Consider the following 17,032-nt stretch of genomic DNA (forward strand, 5'->3'; position numbering starts at 1 on the left):
GAGAAGAGAGTTGCTTTTCAGAGCCCCTGCTTTGGAGAGATCCGACCGCTCGTCGACTAGTGGTTGCACCGGTCGGCAAGGGTGGAAGCTTTGATGAAGCATCTTAATTTATATATATTTATTGATTTTTCGGTGCTGTAAATACATTTTTGGAGTTGAAAATTTGGTAATTATATATGATCTCACTAGAACACCACGTCCACATCTAAATTCTAAAGAGCAAAGACATTTAAAAAAAAAAAAAGCACAAATATTAAAAAAAAAAACATATATATAAGACCCTTTCGGCTTTCCCAAGTTCCATACATTTGAATTAAGTCAGGCTTAAATATTTGAAGCTCTCAAAGAACAACGTCAAGTTCACAAAAGAAAGAGTGAGCCGAGTCAGCTAGAGTAAAAGATATGAATTTCAAGAACAAAGAATGCCTGTTGAACTTTATTGGCTTTCTGTTTCTTGTTGCACAGTGTCTTTCAATGGTTGAAGGAGAGGTCCATTACTATGAATTTGTTGTAAGTACTTACCATGTTATATATAGTTGTCTTTTTATCTGCACTGACTATAATAGCGAAGTGTTTTCCTGTTTTAGAATGATTCTAAGATATTGCAAAGCTTACTGTATAAGATTTATAAGCTGACATAACGCTGATATTTATTTATGGATAATGTTAACCAGCGTCTTGGTGCTGGTTAAGGACAGAAAAGACCAAAAAAACAAAAAAAGTCTCGAAAAGTAAAAAAAAAAAAAAAAAAAAAAAATCTAAACAATACTACAAAACTGAAAAATTGAGCTAAATTGATAAAGGGAAATGTTAACAAATACCGGACAGTGCTTATTAAGGTTTTCTTTTTTGTATTTCACTTAAAAAGAAGAAAAAAATTGTTAAAAAAATTGTCAAAAGAGATAAAAAAAATTACAAAAAACTGAAAAATTGTCAAAAGTTAAAAAAGTTACCCAAAAAATTACCAAAAATGTGTTGTTAATGGGCACCTTACGGTGCCCGTTAACACAACCCATTGATAAAAAGACAAAAAATTTGTCAGGAAAAAGTAAAAAATTTTGTGCTTAACAGGCATTGCACGGTGCCCATTAACATAACCCTTTATTTATTATGTTGTTGAAATTTATCAATTATGTTCATCATTACATCAGTTTGTAACATTTTGTAGTAAAATTTGAAATAATTTTAACATTTTACTTTCCAATATTGTGGGTTTGAATGGATAAGCTTATCACTTGGATTGGAGAATAATAGCTTGATTTTTTTTGTTACATTAATTTAATTATCAATATATGCTTCTTATTTCACAGCTTGCGGAGAAAAACTTTACGAAGCTGTGTAACACGACAAGTAAGTTAGTTGTAAATGGCAGTATCCCAGGGCCGGTAATACAAGTACACAAAGGGGACACAGTATTTGTCAATGTTCACAACCAAGGTTATTATGGGGTGACCATTCATTGGTAAGCTCAATCACTCTTCATAAACACACGCACGCGCACACATACACATACACACACATATATATATCAAAACGGTTCTTTAGCATGAGTTCTATGAACTCACATTCATAAGGGACAAAAAAAAAAAAAAAAAAACCAAACATAACTAATGCAAGAAAAAATATTTTCATTACTCTATCTCTTACCTAAGTACTGCTCAACAAGATTCAAATCCTTGGATAATTTTATGGTTCTTATAGGCATGGTGTAAAGCAACCAAGAAATCCATGGTCAGATGGCCCAGAATACATAACGCAATGTCCTATTGAGCCAGGATCAAACTTCACATATGAGGTCATATTTTCCACTGAGGAGGGAACGCTCTGGTGGCATGCACATAGCGATTGGACACGAGCCTATGTTCATGGTGCCATTGTTATCTTGCCTACTATTGGAACAACTTATCCATTTCCCAAACCGGATGATGAGGATATAATCATTCTTGGTATGCTTATATTTTTAAATCTCTTAATCCCACTAGATTTTAATAAAAAAATAAAAAAAAACTTTCACGTCTGTTCAATAAAGTGTCAACATCATTTTGCCCTTTTGGAAAAGATATGAATGTGATGCTAGTGATGTGAGTTAAAAGTGTGTATACAGTTATTAAATTTATATCTAACTATATGTTTAGTCCATCATGCCCAATAAAAATGGCCGAAATCCAACATATCATATCAATCTAACATTATCTAAGACTTAAAAAAAAAATTAAATATAAGAACGGAAAAATAAGAATAGAAAGTAAAATTTCAAAATTGAAACTTGTAAGATCCACGTGATTGCCTTGGAAACAAAAGAGAGTTGATGTGGACAATAACTCTACTTCTTATCCTAGCCACAACTTTTAGCTTTCAACCATTTCTTATTTTTTATTGTTTTTTCTTTTCCTTACTTTTTCTCCTTCATCTCCTTCTCCACTTATTCGTCAGTTCTCTCTTTCTTCCATAAAGGGATGATTTGTCTAACCAAGCTTCAATTCTGCTCAACCCAACTAAAGCAGCACCACTAGTTCCACCACCACGCCTCTGTTAACCTTTGGTTCATGGTTTGTTTATTTGTTTTTTATTTTATTTTTGGTTTAAATGAAAAAATTGCAGAAGGAACCATTTCGGGTTGAAATACATTTTTTGCCCAGAATGGCCAAAATGGGCCGCAATGGCTGGTACCTTTCGAAATGATCCGGTATTTAGAGCGAGACGAAATAGGGGGTGTTTTCTGTACCGGAGTGAGTTTCGAAACGGAAAATACTGGCCCTATCGGCCGGTATGAAGTTATTAAATATGATTTTTTAATATTTTTTTTATAAGTTATCTTATAATTTATTATAATATTTTTGTAACAAAAATCTTAGCTTTACATGTTGTGCATTCATAATGTGATTTAAAGTAGTTTTTGTTCTATTATTTTAATATCATTTTTTTTGTTCATTAAATTTAGAAGTTCTTTAGGTGTTGTAGTTTGACTCACTCCAATTCAATCCACTATGTAGCTTTGGAAATTGTAACTATTTACAATGAATTGTATTGACTAATAAATCAAATTATTAAATTTATCTTGAAGAACATAAAGTACAACACATGAGGAATTAGACTTAAATTTTTTCCATTATTAATTTTTTAAAATTAATACGTGATTGTTGATTAAACAATGTATGGCACGAGACTAATTCTAATATGTTAAAAATTCATGTTCAAATGAATGAAAAGCAAAATGAAACTTGATTGCCGAGAGCTCTCTTATTGGATGCATCATGCATGAACCTACTCTAAGCCTTCTCATATGCTAGTGTATTTCTGATTAAGTTTTGTTGAAAATGCAGGTTCATTGTACAAAGCAAATTTAAAAGACGAATACGATTTTGACCTAATACATGGCGATAACGACCTGCCACACTCTATTGCTTACACCATAAACGGCGAACCAGGAGATTTGGGTGCATGCTCCAAAGGTACGTATGATAGTATATTATATTTTAGATTTTATAGCTCAGAAATACTCTTAATTAAGATCTTCTAGAGTTCTTTAATTTTGATCATATATATTTTTGTAATAAAGGTTCAGACTAAATCATGTCATCAATCTATTAGCAAGAATCTTAAAATAATAATGTCACATTTAAAAGAATCAATTAAATTGACATGTCATATTTTGAATTTTTTTTATTTTATTTTTAAATTTTCAAAAATTGAAAAACTTAAATCCAAGACTCAGTCTTATTGTCGATCTCTCACCGGAGGCAAGTTTACGCTTCAATTTTTACTTCTTTCGCAGTCTCAATATCTCTCAATTTCACGTAAATCTGAGATTGAAGCTGAATTAGCTTTCTTCTTTCATTATTAGTTTTTAATTGCCTAAAAATATGGATTTGCGTGTGCTAAATAAAATTTTCAGAAGAACAATAAGAGCTTAACTAAATGCAAGCAGACTCAAATGAACTAGGCACAATAGAAGTATAAACACAGCTGTAATTAATTCTGAGTTTCAAGCATATAAAAATGCTCTGAATTGTAATGTTTTCAAGATCTAATAATTGACACTATTTGCAACTAGGGATGATATTTTTTATCCATATCCATGAACTCACCCATTAACTATCTACTTTAGATAAGTCTTAACTCAACCCATTTGGAGGTATTTTGGTAATTTTTTTAGGTTTCAGAGATATTTTGGTCATTTTAAAGGTTTCATGGGTATTTTGCTCATTTTACAAATTTTGGGGGGTATTTTGGTCATTTTAGTGGTTTTTGAGCATATTTGATGATTTTAGAGATATCAGGGGTATTTTGGTCATTTTAGAAGTTTCATAGGTATTTTTCTCATTTTAGATATTTTGCTCATTTTAGAGATTTTGGGGATAATTTGGATGTCCAAGGGTATATTGGTAATTTTGGAAGTGTAGGGGTATTTTGGTCATTTTGGGTATTTAGGTCATTTTGGAGGTTATGAGAGTATTCAAGTAGTTTTAGAGGTATTTGGGTCTTATTAGATTAAATGGGAGGGTATTGGGTAATTAATTTATATATAAACGGGTCATAAATTGGTAAATGGTACATTATACACCCAACCCATTTATGACCCAACCCGCCCATTTGCCACCCCAATTGCAACACATTATGTCAATGTGGTATCCATTTCATTGATTAAAATGCAAGCACATAATAAGTATATATAATTTTATTTGTTATTTTTTGAGAAGAATAAGTAGATAATTTCATTGGAACAAATTGAAATTGAGATATATTTAGAGAGAGTGAGAGAGAGGGAATGTTATGTGGGTTTGATGATTATGATCTAAGTGATTGGGTTGGGCCGGACTCCATCTTGATCCAAGTTCTCTATCGTTGTTGCTGTCGAGATCTTGCTCGAGACATGCTTGTGCCATCAATGTTAGCACGACGGTGAGAGTAGAAGTGGAGAAGGACGAGAGGTACAATAGTGAAATTGGTTCTTAGAACTAGGTCTTTTCGAGTTTTTGAAAACTAAAATAAATTCAAAAAATTCAAAATCTGACATGTTAATTTTTTTTAATTGCTAATATTGCATCATTATTTTAAGGTTTTTGTTAATGGATTAATGACACGGTATAATTAGCATAGTTAGTAAAATACATTACGTGTTTAATATGACAAGCATACGGACGAGTATAGTTCGGCATCTTTCAAAAAAGTATGTTTCCAAAATTCAACATAAAAATACGGAAACGGAGAAAAAATGGTATGCGTATATTATGGTTATGTTACGTTTGTTTTTTAAAATATAGTAACAAAAATACGTAAACATTTACCATATGTTTTTTTAGATAAATACAATCATTTTTGTATCATAACCTTTTAACTCCTGTCAAGTGTGATTTAATCTTTAGAACATTCAAATAAAATTTAAATTTTTTGAGAACAATGCAAGAGAAATTACAAAAATTTTTATATAGGTCATATAAATTGATGCGTCACTAATTATAAAAATTAATTTAAACACTCAGTATTATTTTTTTAAAACAACACCAATTACATTTATTGTCTCATCAATTATTAAGTTTTTGTAGTAAGAGTAGTGCTATGTCCACAACATTTTTCACAAGAATTTTATAACAAATCCTCGATAACAAGCTATTATTGGTGAGTGAGAAAGTGATGTTAATGGTGGGCCTAAATTATAACAAGCAACAATTTACTACTTAGATTTTATTGTAAAAATATTGTATACGTGGCATTCCTAAGTAATATGTGTTGCACTAGTTTTAGAGTTTTTAAGATAATAATAATAATAAAAAATCCTTAACACGGTTATTTTGGCACTAGGAACAATGACTCAAACTTGGAATATGTGTTTTGTTAGGTCTATATTTTAAATATATTAAAAATCTCTTTTAGGGTAAGTTTGAGAATAACTTATTTAACTGAAACTGAAAACTTTTTGCTAAAAATACTGTAGATAAAACTAAAAGTTAGCTAAAATAATACAGTGGAACCTATGAATAGTACCAAAAAGAATAGTACCAAAAAGTTCAATAAGACCCATAAATAGTAACAAAAATAAGCTAAATAGTAAAATAAGCTGTCCAATATAAGCTTATCTCAAAAGCAACCTTAGGCTTATTTAGTGTTGAACATGTATTCGTTTTGTTGAGATTTTTTAATATTTTATATTCCTTGTTTGATGCAACAGCCAACAAGTTTCAATAAAAAGCTGATTTTTTAACATTTAACAAACTCGAATGTAACAAGCCAATTTTTACATTGTTCATATTTAACGCTTATTGTACATTTAAACTTAAAGTAACACGTTTAGTTATGTGGCTTTGCAAACAGTATGTAGTTTTGCAAAATAGTAAGTAAGACGCAAGTAACTTTAATTTTAACAGATGTACGCGAACTGTTCGTGTACATTACGCATATTTACCAATTGTGATAATCAAAACCATTTATGAATATTAGAATAACCCTATGTGATAGAATTCCCTAGAATCTTAGTCCAAAATATCTACCCTGTTGGATCATTTTGTTACAAGAAAGTCTAAATCTATGACAAAAATTTTACAAACTAAACTAATGTGGTAATAAATAAGATGAGAAATGCTAAAAAAGAGATGGAAAATGCTAAAGTTACTACAAGTTTTGCTACAGGGCTTTATGTAGCAAAACAAAGATGGTAATGAATGTGATTGGTAGGTTTTAACTAGCTCATAAATATTCATTTGAATCACCTCCTTGTAATTTGTGATTCATCAGTTTGGAAGCTCAATTTAGTAAACTTGTAGTACTTGCAACATTACTCTTAATGAGATTTGTTTCACTTCAATAAGATAAAGAAAAGAATTTTACTATATAACCTGTACAAATTGATGTGGCAATAGATGTGATTGGCGAATGTCAAAAACATAATAAATGAATACCAAAATCACTTCTTCTTTTTTTTTTTTGTTTTCTAATTGATGACACATTAATTTCTACCGTAGTAAAAATTATAGTATCAATAGAATCACTTGTAAGATAATTTTGAGTATTTGAATTATTTTTTGTGATTGGTGACACGTTAGTTTGCAGGACCTATATAGTAAAATCTATAGTATTCCTATCATCACCTTTTGTAGTATTCAACATCTCTCTACTACATAATCTTTACAAGTTGACATTTTACTAATTACAAAAAAGTGGTTACATATTCATTTATTAGGTTTTTTAAGTCCATGATCATATTCATTGTCATGTCAGTTTATAAAATTTATTTACTAAAATTTGTATATATTTAACGTTATTCATAAATAAATCACACATTGGAATTAATTCAGTCATAATCTTAATGTTGTAGAAACAACATACCGTCGGGTGGTTGATCACGGCAAGACCTATCTTCTTCGTCTAGTCAACGCAGTTGTGTCAGCAAATATGTTCTTTGCAATAGCTGAACACAACCTCACAATTGTTGGAATGGATGCAAGTTATATCAAACCCGTAACTACTAGTTACATAATGATAGGCCCAGGACAAACCATGGATATTCTACTCACAGCAAATCAGACTCTTGGCCATTATTATATAGCTGCTCGACAACTCTGGAGCCAACAGGAGGAACTTGATGGTTTTGACCAATTCAATGTCACCGCGATCATTGAATACAGAGGAAACTACACTATTCCATTATCTCCTTCCTTTCCAAGTACACTTCCCAGTTACAAGGACTTAACAGCTGCCAGAAAATTCTCCGCAAGCCTTTTTAGGAGCTTAGCAAGCAAAGACCATCCCGTAAATGTCCCCTTAAACATAACCACCAGAATTTTTATTACAGTTTCCATGGCTAAAATTAAATGTGAAAATACCACATGTACAGCACTCGAACAAGGAATTATGTTAGCTGCAAGTGCGAATAACATAAGTTGGAATAACCCAGTTCCTACTGATGTACTGCTTGCTTACTACAGGTTTTTTCCCCTCTTTCCCTCTTTTATTTTATATATATATATATATATATATATATATATATTAATATAGATTGCGTTGTTTTATAAAGAACAAAGTATGCAGTTTCAATTCTTTTCCATTTCTTCCTTTATGATTGCAAGTGCAGTTTTTGGTAGCTTATTTTCATATTATTTATCAACAGATTAGTTTTTAGTAACTTTATGTTAAATGTATGACAAAAAAATAAAAACTGGTTTATTTTTAAAAGGATAGAAGTTAGATTATTATATATAAAAAAAAGAACAAAACCTTGCGCACATTGCATGTCCTATGATGCCATAGTAGTGATAATTAAAAACTAAGAATAAAATACCATGACTTTTACTCAAATGACCATATAGTGTTTGATAATTACTTGGTCCTCTTCCATGTAATCAATATATGTTTTAGTTATTTTTTTAGAGTTGTGATATTATGGTTGAGAGATTTTATTTATTTATTTTAAATTGTGTATTTTAATAAAGGACTTTTGCCAAACATTGCATGGATTACTGACTAGGTATGAATATTTTATCAAAATGCAACATGATTATCCTTCTACCATATATGACAATACATTTTGATATTTGATTATATTAAAATCTTTCATGCAGGAATATTAGTGGGGTTTACACTACAGATTTCCCAGACCAACCCCCTTATTATTATAACTTCACATCTTACGACCTTCCAGATAGTATGGCAATAGCAGACCTTGGGTCCAAGGTAAAGGTGTTGAATTATAATGAAGCAGTTGAGATTGTTTTTCAAGGTACCAATATATTTACCGGCTCTGATCATCATCCAATGCATTTGCACGGGCATTACTTTTACGTGGTTGGAAGTGGTTATGGAAATTATAACAATGAAACCGACCCAAAAAGTTTTAACTTGGTTGATCCAGTCGCAGTTAATACCTTCGTTGTGCCTAAGAATGGATGGCTTGCCATCAGATTTGTAGCAAACAATCCAGGCAAGTTATTTTATCACTACCTTATACGTTTAGTTTATATTATTATAAAAAGTGCATGCATTAGAGACAGAACATTCGTTGGCTCAAGATCTTGTAACCACAAATAAATAAAAATAAATATGGATAATTTTTTAAAATAAGTTTGAGGGGGAAGATGGGATCAAACTTGTAGAAAAAAAAAGTTGCTACTGACTTAAGGGGAGGGGGGGGGGAGGGAAATTGAATCGCAAATGCATGCATTTAAAAATTGATCTAATTATCTAATTCTGGTTGGTCTAAGAATTGTGGATGTTAACATCAATAATATTTGGCAGGTGTGTGGTTTTGGCATTGTCATATAGATAGACATATGACTTGGGGTATGGCTGCTGTTTTTATCGTAAAGAATGGAGGCACTGCTGAGACAAGTATCCGCAAACCTCCTCCTCACTTGCCTCCATGTAAATTTCCCTTAGAATCGCGGGTCCAAAACAATGATGGATCAGATGGAAAAGAAAATCAACCAATTTTTATCTAAATGGATTGATTTACTTTTTATTTTTATTTTTGATGAATGTATGGATTGATTTACTTTTTATTTTTATTTTTGATGAATGTATGGATTGATTTACTTATGTAATCAGTTTATCGAACATTGTATTGCCTTAATTATTTGTACTTCCTAGTCAAGAGAAATTATTCAATAATCTTAGAGCAATACTCCTTCATTTCACATAATGGTGAATCTCAGTAATTAAGTTTATAGTGTGATGCACCGTTCATGTGCTCTTGCTCCTGCATGATTGGGTATACACATACACATGCTTGGAGCTTGATGCCATGAGTTGGTAGTTTCTCCACATGTACATGCCTTTGCTCCCATGGTCACATGTTTCATCTACTTTCCCTTGCTTGCCTCACATGACACATGTTAGGTTTTGAGTTTGTAATGTTGGCAAACCATGACAAAAACTAAGTCTCATTGGTTTAGAATGGTCTACATTAAAGTCCATGACAAAAAACTCATGCCGAGGATGAAAAAAATGAGTTACAATATGTTTCATTTGATTGGTACTCGATCGATCGATCGAAAGTCGCATATTTGCAAAAAATCAACAAACGTAAAAAGCCCATAACTTGACCATTTGAAGCCCAAATCGCCAGCCGTTTTTTCTAGTATTTAAAAGACATTATAAGCTAACCCTAGAGAGGTTTTTTAGAGTTTTTTTTAGAGAGATTAGAGTGCATCTTGTGCCTCTTTTGTATATCTAGGGTTTTGAACCCAAAAGCTCTCTAAAGTCTTCTACCTGTGTTATTCCTTGAAGAATCTCAAGATCCGGTGTTTTAGAAGTTGCTGCATACAAGATCAATGTCTGAGGAGATCCAAAACCTTTGAGTGGAGTCTCAAAGTCACAAGTGTGGGTGCTTGTATTGCAAAGGCCTAATAGAGAAGGAATCCGTGGATTCGGAGTTTGCACGTAGTCGTGTCAGTAAGTTCTACATATGGTAGTTATAGGATGTTAGTAGTCTAAGTCTTATTGTAAACTTTGATTCTTTATAGTGGATTTGATTTTTACCTTGAGGATAACTAGGTTAAATCCTCCCCAGATTTTTTACCGGTTTGGTATTCTTGGGTGATCATATCATTGTGTTCTTTATTTTCCACTGCTTTACATGATATGACTTTATTGTTTTAACCTAGATCTGAATAATAAACCTAAGTAATCACTTGGTCAATTAATTAGGTTAAACAATCTAGTTTACAGGGGTCTAAAACTTTACAACACATAGACTAACACCCATGCTTTGAATACAAGTGCACATCTTTTGAGTCATTAGGATAGCTTATTTTCCATCTAGTTGAGCAACAATATGAAGGCTAGTTATGAATGGGCAAACTTAGAGTGTGTAACCTCTTCTCATCCTGTATCCTAACTTTGGACCTAGTTTGATAGAAAGACCTTCATGAAGTCATGTTTTGGGTCTTGAACCTATAATCAGGTGGCGACTCCTTCATCTCTTTTTAAGAGGCTCTGTGTACTCTCAGGTTCACGTTAGTTTTGAATCTAAAACCATTTTTAGGAAGATTGAGTACTGTGTATCCCGCTTTCGCGAGAAGAAATTGACATACCAATCTCTCACAAAAGGGGATACGAATCACGAAACTTACAAGTTGCTAGGCTAAATATGCTTTAATACCATGTTTTGGAAAAAAAACATGTATCGAGTTTCTTACGTTTAAACCCTCACATGTTACACACACACACACACACTCTAATTTATTGTATTGGCCCTAGATATATACTCATTACAAAATTAAAAAAAATATTAATTTTTCTTTCAAAAAAATTATTTAAAAAAAAAACCATCAACCCAAATCGAATTTTCTCATATTTTCAAATCCCATCAAATCAACCCAAACAGCAACTCAATACCACAAATACACCAATCATAAAGCCACCTAAACAGCACCCATTATCACTGAGTTCAACCACCAAACCTCCAACAACTCGTCACCAATGACACAGTGACAAGTGACAACAAACCTGATTCTAGGCGGTGACTAAGGTTGAGGTTGGTATTGCTGTCAAAAACCATGCATCCAATCCATACACATGGTGCAAATTGGATGGAAGGACTAACGGTAACAGCCAATGTGGACATAACAAGTAAAACTTGAATGACCAAAATTTTTGCTCTTTGTTTTCAATTGCAAAATTATTGATAAGGATAATTATAGAAGGGTGTTAAAATCATTCATGTAAGATGAAGCCGACGTTCCCAATGAACTCGTTAGCCTTATTTGTGCTTTCATAGACATAGACGACTCCACCTCAAGGTTGACGACTGCATCTTAAGATCAACAACACCTGTATAAGACGACCAGAACGCCTAGACAAGGTAAAAAGATGACGGAAGGAAGCTAATGGGAATAAAGAAACCTTTGACGGGTCTGACAAGACCTTGCTTGGCTTCCGCACATAAGTATATAAGGAAACATCTTGCCCCCCACAGTTAACCCTAATCGAGAGGATTCCTACAAGGAAAGGATCCCGCAAGATACGCTTATTAATGAGAATTTTCCCTACAAGGAAAAGCCTTCTCCACCAAGGAACGAATGTCAATTCTACACTACTATAAAAACCCCAAAGCCCTCACAAATCAAGGTACGCATAATTCCCCAGCTCTGGTACTCTAGAGTAGTGAAAGTTCTCTGGCTTAACCTTCGGAGTGTATTTGGCCGGTACCACATCGGTACTCTCTTGAGGTCTTCTTTTCCTGTGTTGTGCAGGTGTTGTCTTGAGCACATGAGGACCATATGACTTATTGACGATTTTTGGAATCATCAGTTTGCGTCGTCTGTGGGAATCAAGAACTTGTAAGCCATACTACCACCTCCCAGACAAAGAGTTGCATGGTACTTACTCGCTTGATGGCAACCACCAACAATAATTAAGGAGACGAACCACGTATCACTGCCCTCGAGAGATAGATTCAGACTCTCGCTGCGGCCGTGGAACACGTTACCAAGCAAAACCATGACCTGGAAGAACAATTGCGCCAATAGAATGCAAGGCCTAACACTTAAGAGGAGGACCAAGAAGGTACCAGTGCAGAGAGAAGAGACCAAGAAGGGCCAGAAGGCTGTAATGCCCCAAAAAGACAAGAGTGACAGGACACAAGCCATCCATCTACAACAGATATGGCTCCACCACACATGGTCGCGCAGATGCAGATGATGAAGGAATGGATGGACTTCATGATGAACGCCTTCAGACGGGTGTCTAGCGACCTCAATGAGTTGGTTTATCAAATTGACTCACCATTCATTGCATCTGTCACTTTGTTCCCCCTTCCATCGAAGTTCCGCATGCCATAAGTAAAGGCCTACGACTGATCTAAGGATCCCTTAGATCACCTGGAGTCTTTCAAGACCCTGATGCATCTGCAAGGAGTGGTAGGTGAGATCATGCGCAGGGCCTTCCCCACTACATTAAGGGGACCTGCGAGGGTTTGGTTTAGCAGGTTGACGCCCAACTCCATTAGTACCTTCAAGGAGTTGAGCGCTCAGTTTGCCTCGCACTTTATTGAGGGACATAGTTATATGAAGTCCACCGCCTGCCTAATAAACATTAAGCAATGAAAGGACGAAACGTTGAGATCTTATATTACCCGCTTTAACAAAGAGGCCCTCTCGATTGATGAAGTTGATGACAAGATACTAGTGGTTACATTCACGAATGGGTTACGGAAGGGTAAGTTTCTATTCTCCTTATACAAAAACAACCCAAAGACTATGTCGGACGTACTCTATAGGGCAACTAAGTACATACACATGGAAGACGCGCTGCTGGCTCGAGAAAAGAAGCCTAAGAAGAGGGAAAGACAGGAGGAAGCATGGCAGGACAGGGGGCGAAAGACAACAAGGACTGGAGACCGACGAGAGAATAGGCACTCCAAAACCCCCACTAGGAGGTTCACAAGCTTCACCCCGTTGACCGCCCCTATCGACCAAGTCCTAATGCAGATCAAGGACGAAGGATCCCTGACATTTCCCGGCAAGTTGAAGGGAGACCCCAATAAGAGATCCAGAGACAAGTACTGTTGCTTTCACCGAAATCACAGTCATGACACATCTGACTGCTACGACTTAAAGCAACAAATAGAGGCCCTTATCAGACAAGAAAAGTTGTAGAGGTTCGAAAGCAAAGAAAGGACGAATGCACCGCAAGAACAGGCTGCCCGAAGGGAGAATGAGCGCCCTAGGCCGCCCATAGGAGACATAAGGATGATTACGAGAGGATTTACAACTTCTGGCTCGTCAAAAAAAGCTCGCAAAACCTACCTAAGGGTGGTTCCGAACGTCCATCTGACGAGCTTCATCCTAAAGATGGCACAGGTCTACAACCCTATCGTTGGATTCTCAGAGGAAGACGCTCGACGTCTCCACCACCTGCATGATGATGTACTTGTCGTTCTAGCATATGAGGATTGAAAGAGAACGGCTGGTTCCGACCAACGGCCCGCTCGTTGGGTTCAGGAGAATGAGAGTATATCCCTTCAGTGCAGTCACATTTCCCATAACAGTTGGTGATTATCCACAAAAAATCATAAAGGATGTAACATTCCTTGTGGTTGACTGCTCGTTTGCCTACAATGCCATCCTAGAACGACCTACCCTCAACTCATGGAAGGCCGTGACTTCAACTTATCACCTGATGATTAAGTTCCCCATCGAGTATGGAGTTGGAGAAGTACGTAGGGATCAAGTAGTGGCACGTGAGTGTTACATAGCAATGTTGGAGATGGACGACCATTTACAGACCATGAGTATAGAGAAGCAGCAGCGGACGGTTGCGGAACTCGTCGAAGGATTGGAAGAGATACCCCTTGACAACTCTAGGCCTGAATGAATGACTAGGATCAGCACTCTCGCCAGTTCGCCAATTCGTCAAGCGCTCACGACACTTCTAAAAGAAAACCAAGACGTCTTTGCCTGAAGCCATGAAGACATGCTCAAGATCGACCCTTTAGTCATGGTGCACAGGTTGAATGTGTCGCCCATTTTTCCCCCTATCCATTAGAGGAAGCGAGTGTTCACCTAGGAACGAGACCAAGCTATAGCGGAAGAAGTCTGCAAGCTGTAAGATGCAGACTTCATTAGAGAAGTATACTACCCTGATTGGCTGGCCAACGTGGTGATGGTCAAGAAAGCCAACAGGAAATGGAGGATATGCGTAGACTTCACAGACTTGAACAAAGCGTGCCCCAAGGATAGCTACCCCCTCCCATGGGTCGACGTCTTAGTAGACTCTACAGCTAGACACCAGTTACTGAGCTTCATGGATGCTTTTTTCGGCTACAACCAGATCAAACTGGACGAAGCTGATCAGGAGAAGACTTCATTCGTCACCAGCCAAGGCCTCTTTTGCTACAAAGTAATGTAGTTCGGCCTCAAGAACGTAGGCACAACATATCAGAGGCTAATGAACAACATGTTTGCGCATCAGATTGGAAGAAAAGTCCAAGTCTACATGTAACGACCCAAGGAAAAGCGCTAGTCACATCTGCGCTATACCTCAAAAGGATTAGTCACAATTGAGACTCATTGTAGTTGTTAATAAAGCTCAGTTCAACCCAGTAAATACCTGATGTGGGACTCATCACACACCCACATACATCACACAATCAATCAAATTGGGGCATCACAATCTCCCCACTTAAATCCCTAACGTCCTCGTTAGGGCCCACGTTGTGGGGTAATGTCTCCGAGCCCACCCGGGGTTACCGGGCCGGCTCTGATACCATATGTAACGACCCAAGGAAAAATGTTAGCCACATCTGCGTTATACCTCAAAAGGACTAGTCACAATTGAGGCTCTTTACAGTTGTTAATAAATCCCAGTTCAACCTAGTAAATACCCGATGTGAGACTCATCATACACCCACACACATCGCACAATCAATCAAATTGGGGCATCACACTACGTTGATGACATGCTGGTAAAAAGCCGAAGGGAGGACGACCACTTGGATGACCTTAAGGAGACCTTCGACACCCTCTGCTCTTACAACATGAAGCTTAATCCGAGTAAGTGTGCATTTGGGGTGATGGATGGAAAGTTCCTTGGGCTTATGGTGTCCTAGAGAGGTATCAAAGTCAACCCAGACAAGATTAGGGCCATAATGGAGATGTCACCACCAAGGAACGTGGAAGAAGTACAAAGCCTCAATGGCAAGGTAGCCGTGCTGAACAGGTTCGTGTCAAGGGCAATGGATAAATGCCTACCTTTCTTCCGCACGCTAAAGAAGTCTTTTGAGTGGATGGCTGAGTGTTAGCAAGCATTTGAAAATCTGAAGGCCCATCTCTCTTCACCGTCGCTGCTAAGTCTCACCAAACCAAGGGAAGAACTATTCTTCTACTTAGTTGTATCTCTGGCTGCCGTCAGTGCGGCCTTAGTCAGGGAGTAGAAGCTCGTCTACTACACTAGCCGAGCACTCCAAGGCGTGGAGGAAAGATACCCACCGATAAAGAAGCTCACCTTTGCTTTAGTCACCACAGCTCGTAAGCTCAAGCCATACTTCCAGGCCCATACTGTGGTCGTCCTGACAAACAAGCCTCTACGATAAGCAATGAGTAATCCTGAAGCCACCGGACGGATAAAGCTATGAGCGATAGAATTAAGTGAATTTGACGTACAATACCGGCCCTGAACTACCATAAAGGGACAAGTAGTCGCCGACTTTATTGTAGAGTTCACCAATGTGGAAGGCCAGGGGGTAGAAGAACATCCTCAGTGGAGCATCCATACGGATGGATCATTTAATAGGTAGGCTGACGGAGTAGGTGTAATGCTCCATTCCCTAGAAGGGGACGAGATCAAATGTATGGTTCGCCTGGACTTCCCAACGACCAACAACGAAGCAGAGTACAAAGCTTTAGTGGCGGGGCTAGATCTCGCAAAAGCCACGGGGGCAACAAGTGTGGTCGTATATTGCGACTCTTAGGTCGTCACCAGTCAGGTGAACGGGGACTTCAAATGCAAAGGGGAAAATATGAAGAAGTACTTGGAGAAGGTGTGGAAATGAGTAGGCGAGCTGCAGGCCAAGTTCGTCCAAGTCCCTAGAGAAGAGAACGAGAAAGCTGATCGCCTTGCCAAAGCCGCCTCATCGGAATACATGCGATCGCCTAGTAAGGTACTCTCTTTTGTTCAGCACTCATCCTTGATAAATGACGTCGGTGTGCAGGAAATAGATTCAGGAAGCAACTGGACTACACCAATAGTTTCCTATTTGAAAAACGGCACACTACCTGACGATAAGGGAGCCGTGAGAAAGCTGAAGGTCTAGGTAGCGCGATTCATTCTGATAAAGGACGTCTTATACAAGAGAGGCTTCTCCCGCCCGTACTTAAGATGTTTAAGCCTTGAAGAAGTGGACTATGTCATGAGAGAAGTCCATGAAGGGATTTGCGGGAACCACTCAGGGTCGCAGTCATTGGTGCACAAATTGATTCGTGTTGGATATTATTGGCTCACTATGTAATTTTACAAGGGCCGTGATGAAGTCAAAGAAGGTCAACCTAATTAAATTCAATTCCAATTGGAGCAAGGAATCAAAGGAATTTTGCACCTAATC

The 17,032-nt window shown here is 36.6% G+C and overlaps 1 protein-coding gene across 1 annotated transcript; it reads left to right on the plus strand.

Annotated features, from left to right (window-relative positions):
• Positions 1–296: 296 nt before the first annotated feature.
• On the plus strand, positions 297–9,628 carry LOC142615594 (laccase-14-like). The gene is made up of 7 exons (XM_075788335.1): positions 297–510; positions 1,311–1,462; positions 1,702–1,946; positions 3,324–3,452; positions 7,313–7,922; positions 8,556–8,914; positions 9,229–9,628. The coding sequence occupies exons 1-7, from the start codon at positions 403–405 to the stop codon at positions 9,429–9,431; spliced, it is 1,806 nt and encodes a 601-aa protein (XP_075644450.1). The 5' UTR covers positions 297–402; the 3' UTR covers positions 9,432–9,628.
• The last annotated feature ends 7,404 nt before the right edge of the window (positions 9,629–17,032 follow it).

The sequence above is a fragment of the Castanea sativa genome, chromosome 1 (genome assembly GCF_040712315.1).
Source record: "Castanea sativa cultivar Marrone di Chiusa Pesio chromosome 1, ASM4071231v1".
Classification (NCBI taxonomy): domain Eukaryota; kingdom Viridiplantae; phylum Streptophyta; class Magnoliopsida; order Fagales; family Fagaceae; genus Castanea; species Castanea sativa.

Bases quoted from the DNA above. Each gene is read 5' to 3' on its own strand.
- LOC142615594 (XM_075788335.1), top strand. From the start codon at position 403: ATGAATTTCAAGAACAAAGAATGCCTGTTGAACTTTATTGGCTTTCTG. The intron at 511-1,310 runs GTAAGTACTTAC...CTTATTTCACAG, and splicing joins TCCATTACTATGAATTTGTT to CTTGCGGAGAAAAACTTTAC. The intron at 1,463-1,701 runs GTAAGCTCAATC...TGGTTCTTATAG, and splicing joins TATGGGGTGACCATTCATTG to GCATGGTGTAAAGCAACCAA.